The sequence below is a fragment of the Prosopis cineraria genome, unplaced genomic scaffold (genome assembly GCF_029017545.1).
Source record: "Prosopis cineraria cultivar Desert tree isolate PC_DT_omini unplaced genomic scaffold, ASM2901754v1 PC5, whole genome shotgun sequence".
Taxonomy (NCBI): Eukaryota; Viridiplantae; Streptophyta; class Magnoliopsida; order Fabales; family Fabaceae; genus Prosopis; species Prosopis cineraria.
In genome coordinates, this window is record NW_026555336.1 from 9,491,442 (window position 1) to 9,497,916 (window position 6,475).

At 31.1% G+C, this 6,475-nt stretch overlaps 1 protein-coding gene across 1 annotated transcript; it reads right to left on the reverse strand.

The window, feature by feature from the left end:
• Positions 1–240: 240 nt before the first annotated feature.
• On the reverse strand, positions 241–3,931 carry LOC129311488 (probable sodium/metabolite cotransporter BASS5, chloroplastic). Its single transcript, XM_054953819.1, is given in 9 exon segments — positions 241–549; positions 1,105–1,187; positions 1,265–1,518; positions 1,627–1,693; positions 1,696–1,878; positions 1,952–2,145; positions 2,673–2,800; positions 3,497–3,594; positions 3,684–3,931. Coding segments are annotated over 9 exon segments (1,251 nt in total). The 5' UTR covers positions 3,865–3,931; the 3' UTR covers positions 241–486.
• Between the last annotated feature and the right edge of the window lie 2,544 nt (positions 3,932–6,475).

Consider the following 6,475-nt stretch of genomic DNA (forward strand, 5'->3'; position numbering starts at 1 on the left):
AATTTAAATGTCTTATTTATAATTAAAATTTCTGAATTTGCAATTAATTAAATCGATATTTGCAACTGCCTTTTCAAATAAATTTATAGGGAACTTAACTATCACTAATTCTTTATTTTGTAACTTAAACTATCATTCTCCCTAACTTCCAATCAATGGGTCATGTACTATGGAGACCCAAAAAGGAGAGAGATTGAAAACTTAGAAGCTATTTTTTCCCCGCCGGCCCAAAAAAGAAAAAAAGAAAAAAGAGGAAGCTTCTTTTCCCCTTTTCCAACTACACACATAAATTTACTCGTAAATTGCAGAGGCCAGAGGTTTGCAAAAACTTCAGCGCAAAATTTTCAACAGAGATTTCATTGATTACATATGTACATGGTTTCACACCACATTGCCCAAATGGGACTTGCCAAAGCCCACAAACATAAAGGATTTGGCAAATCACATACATTGTGTATCTTCCTGGTGCTGCATTTCATCCATTTCTTATTCTTTCCTCTTGGTCCAAAGCAATACAAGAGCGAATCCCATCAGAGACATAATTACAGTCTGCAAGCAACATTAGCTAGTTACATTGCAGCAGACTAAGGAATTAGAATGCTCAGAAGCCAGATTAATTTTCTTGGCAATATGGACATTATCCTTGTTAATATTAATAACCCCTTTTTTTTAGTTATACTTTTAATTTGGTACGGGCAACAGAATCATTTCTATTGACATTCTTATTTCTTTTTAAACAACAATACACTTCTCGAGCGTGCCCTATACAGTAAGATAAATCTCGGCTTTTTATTTTGCACCATAATGAAGCAATCAGCCTTGCTGCTATGCTTCAGTAAAATGCTTGTAGAAGATACAAGACATGATAGCATACAAATTCACACAGCACAAGAAAATTAAAAAAAGAAAAAAAAAAAGAAATATTAAAGCAGCCACCTGATGCTAGCCTGAATGACAAGAGTGAGATGGAAAGTGGAGTGGGTAAAGGCTTACAGATAGTGTTCAAACCAAGAGAGAGAGAGAAGTTGGACGTTATATTTTATGTTTGCTAAGTGCTGACACATCTGAGTAGGATTAAAGAGCATGAAAGAGTAAAAGGCTTACAGATATTGCAGGAGGCACGCTCACAATCGGATCAGGGAAAAACCGATTAGCAAGAGCCAAGGCAAGGAGGCTACTCTGCATTCCTGCCATTGGATAAAGTAAAGTAGCTCTGTTAATTTAAATTACTCCTGACAATTTACAAATAAGAGAAAAATTATACCTGTCTCAAAGGAAATTGTCCTCTGCAGTGCCTTCACATCAGGAGCATTGTGGAAGAGAAGTCCACTAAACATATAACCAGCTACAAAAGCTGATGTATGAAAAGCAACAAGAAGCAACAAGATAGTAACTCCAAAGGGAGACTTAACCGACTCAATATTGATAGCAAGGGGCGCTCCAACACAGAGAGCTGTTACCAGAACTGATAGTGGAGGCAAAAATGGTCGTACAGCATTGCACAAATGAGGAAAGAAGCTGTAAAGACAAATGTGCAAGAAAGCTATAAACTTAATAAGGAAATGATATTACATAAAAAAATAAGAATTGATGATTCTAAAAACTCGTCTGGATTTTAAGCATTACCGATTCAGAAGCAAGCCTGAAGCAATTGGTGTCACCACAATCTGCATGATGCTAGATACCATTCTTTTACATCCACAGGCAATCTCTTTCCAATGAGCAATAATGATAAGAGTGGAGTGACAAAAACTGCTGAAGCAGTAGACAACGATGTCATGACTATGCTTAATGGTGCCATTGGTGGGTCCGTTAGAAAAGTTGCATAATTGGAGAGCTGTGCCCCGCTAACACAAGACACCAGCATAATTCCAGCTCCTGATTCAATTTGCACCCAAATTTAGAAATTGTATCCTATCAGTTCGTTATATAGATGATGCATTATCCTCACCTACTGCTGTTGGCAAACCAAATACAGTTACTGACAGTATGCCAAATAGATAGCCGAGAAAAGGCTTCACAGCAAATTGGCCAAGATAACCAGCAACTATTGCTCCTGGCCTGTTTAATGCTTCAAGGAAGTCCTTTTCACTTGAATTAACCCCTACTGCAAACATCAAAAACCCTAGTGCAGGTGCATAATATCTGAAAATAAATCACATAAGAGTTTAATCTAAGGTTGAAATCACTTCAAAAGAAGTCAATTGGCTACAATGCATTTACGAGTCTGGGTATTAGCAGTTTGCACCATTATATTGGTTATTGCATTTGCAGTATAAAGAGATAAGGCATAAAAATCAAGATGAAAACAAACTATTTCTGATTACTTTTCCCCTTTTAGTACCCATTTTGGCTGAAAAAGTATTAAATTCATACAATTAAAAGCAATACTACCAAATATGCAGAACAAAAACAAGCTCACCATGGTTCTTTATAGAGACAAAGAAAACAAATTTAAACTTTCTGGAGTGAGTTTCATCGGCCAACCTTCCAAGAACAAATAAAAGGATAAGAAGATAAAACAGAATGGCATTTACTTGAGCTTTTGCTGATGCAATTATCTGACTAGCCAATACTTCAATTTTTTTTAAAAAAAGAAAAAATGCAACCAACTATGCAGTATATTATTATACATCTTATGATCAAATCTTTCATCCAGAGGATTTACTAACCTGCTGGTAAACCATGTGAAAGAAGGTGGGTAGACTAGAGCAAGCAGTGTACTAGCAAGGACTACATGAGGCAAAAGAGAATTTGATTCCTTCAGAATCTTTAGAATTCCTGTTTGTTGCTCCACAATCTGAGAAAAGAAACGCAATAACCAAAAAGAAAACTGATTGGTGCTACATCGATTTCGCTTATATGTATGACACAGACATCAAAACTAAACCTTTATTACAGAAAGAAGCATGTATAATATATTCTTAACCAAAGATCTTTCCTTTTCTTTCTAATAATGCAATCTTCATGGAGAACCTTAAAACAATATAACAGCAAAAATTAATATTATAACACCACCATTTCCAGCATATGCATATGTGTTGGTGAGAGTATTTATCAACTTGTAAAAAGACTTAAACCTATATGATAAAGTACTAAATGCAAAATGAACATAATCTTTAACTGCATAAATTATACTCATAACACTCGTAAAAAACAAACACGTAATAAAAACTTACACTATCCACAATATTCAAAATATTATTCTCTATCCCCTGTTAGATATTTTTTTCTAAATTAACTCACGTTTGTCTTCAAATAGTCACATAATTAAAAAAAAAAAAAAGAGGGAACAGTGAATCTCCCTCTCCTATACCGGAAATATGATATATAAGCTGCAAATTGACAAAGCAAGCGGATCGAGCATTCACGAGTAAAGGAAAGTAAGTAGAATATTGTCGCGCTCGTCCAGAGAGTGATTTGGTGCTAAGTCCATCGGCTTAAATACTCACAGCGAATGGGATGCACGTGCAGCAAGCAGAAGGTGAGTACTTACAGAAGGCGGGTCGGAATAGTAACCCGATGATGAATCGGATTCAAGGGAAGCCGAACACTTGAGCTGTGGACTCCTGAGGGGAAGCTTGGGACTCCATACTGAAAACCAAACGCAGCAACAACACAGAATGAAAAAGCAGATACAGAAAGAAATAGCGAAACCAAACGCAGACACAGAATTGTCGTACAAGGGTGTAGGGTAGGACGGTGACGCAGAGTGGGGAGACGCGTGGAAGAAGACAGAGTTCCATTTCGCAGCGAAATTGAGAGGCGAGGTTTTGTGAAGTGCAACAACCGTATGAGATTAAAACCACTCTGAATTGGCCACTGATGTATTGGAAGATTTGTGTTCACTCCTGTCCTTGCCATGTCGTTTCGGCGGCGGAACAACACCTCCAAAGCCCAAAACTATTTTCTTCTGTTCTGCTCTGTCGACGTTGAGTCGTTGACCAATTGTCTCACAAATTTAATAATTTTATTTTCCTAACTTTGGCAATTGAATATAAAATATTTTTAATTAAATTTTATTTTTTAATAAAATAATTATTTATTTTTTAATTAATTATATATTTTCATATTTATTCTTATTAAATATCCTATAATAAATATAAAATTATTATCAATAATGACACTTTTAAAAAAAGATAATAATTATATTTAAAAGATTAAAAATATATTACATTTTTTAACATTCAACTTCTCAAAAAATATTTTATATTCTTAAACGGAAGGAGTAATGATTAGTAGTTTATAATTTCTATTGTCTTTCATTCCATCCTCCTAAGAAAGTAGTTTATTTACGTTTTTCTAATTAAAAAACCACTTATCTTTTTTAAAATAAGGCATGCCATGTATCAACGAACAATTAAATATTTAAATTTTTTAAAATTGGGTAACATTGTAACATGAGAAAATGAAAATAAAACTCTTTTAAATTATATAAATGATAATTTAATTTCTTAAAATATTATAATTTTGCTAAAATCTCTAAAAACTTCTATGTTAATAAATTTTAAATCAAAAAAATTATTTTACCCTTAATGATAAATTATAATTCATTGTTCAATGATCATGATTCTTTGAATAAAAGTTATTATTTTTTAAACAAAAGTTGTAATTACATCTTGTTATTTTAAGAACATATTTTTCAATAAGAAAAATTACACTTAACAAGTTGCCATTTCTTATTCATCTCTCATGATTTATAAAATAAAAATTATTATTTTTTAAGCAAAAATTGTTATTAGAGCTTATTATTTTTAGACAAAAATTACACTTAAAAAGTCATGATTTTTTGTTCAATTTTTGTGATTTATAAAATAAAAGTTATTATTTCTTAAATAAAAGTTATAATTGGGGGCACTAGAACAGAAAAGATTTTTTATATCGGTTAAAAAAAGCTTTTTACATCAATTATAAAGGCGATATTGATATAGAAAATGTAAAAAATTAAGTACTTTTTACATCGATTATACAACTGATGTAGAAAATAACTTTTTTACATTGGTTCTACAACTAAGGTGGAAAGTACAACAACAAAAAAAAGAATACACCGGTTAATTTATTAATGTTTACATCGATTTTTGTTTAACTGATGTCAAAGGTGAAAAATTAACTATTTATACTATAAAAATGTCACCACCTTGCCTTTTAATATCGTTTGCCTTTCAACCGATACAAAAGGTCACATGAAATTACAAAATTTGTACTAGTGGGGGCTTGTTATTTTTAATAAAGGTAAAATAATTTTTTCATTTTAAAATTTATTGACATAAAAATTTCTAAGGATTTTAATAAAATTATAACATTTTAAAAAATTAAATTATTATTTATATAATTTGAGAGATTTTATTATTATTTTTTTTATAACATTGTACTACATTGTTAGTTAAGCCATTTAACAGAGAAATTAAAATTTCCAAGTTTTCACATTACCCTCTTCTTCTTGATAGTATTACAAAAGAATACGCCTCAAGCCACTTTGTTTAACCCATTATCAATTATTTTGAACATAAATAGATGTCAATTTTTTGTCCATGTATATGCTCTTTTATTCAAATATTCTTTTTGATACAATATATAATTATGATTCATCATATCAAATTTTATATTATTTATATATTTTTTCAAAAAATCAAGATTTATATAATAAAAATTATAAATCATAAAATTTATGTTCTTTTTTAGTAATCACACATTTAAAAGTATTTCTTATTGTACATATATCATCTAAACTATTTTTAGTTTACCAAAACATCTTTTAAAAATTGCATTTAAACTTAAATAGACATTTTACAAATGATGTTTTACCAAATGAACTTTTAATAAATAAATTTTTATCAAATTAAAAACAAATATATCTTATTTTATAACAAGTTTTAGTTTGCTAAACTAATTTTTTTAAAAGCATTCAATTTAAATATAAATCACATTACATGTAATTTTCAAACATATGCAAAAATTTTCAAATCCTATTTGGTTAAAAGCATTTAAATTTCGAGTTTCATGCTTTTAGTTTTGTTTGAGTCCATTCTTACCAAATTAGAAATTGTTCACGCATTACATCATCTTAGGTTTAACTTGAGTAACTATAGTTGGCAGAGTTGGCCTAGGTTGTCTTTAAATTAAAGTGTCCTAGGTTTAGTTTATGACTTTGATAACTCCTCGGATTATTTCTACACTCTTGTCTTCCAATGTCATCCATTTCAATTACATGATTCACAATTATTATATTTCTAGCTTGGGAGAATTAATTACTTGACACGTGTACACAATATAATTTAATGATTGCATTATTGATTTTAGGTCATGAAACGTACAAGTGATGGGCGGGATGCACGAGATTGGGACCTTTGACCGGCTAAACCATGATCACCGGTCAAGACTACAAGTTCTAAAACAAGGGAAGCTTCTGGACAAGCTAGTCAATTTACCCATTCCTATTTTCATTTCTTTTTCCATTTTTAATTTTTCCATTGCA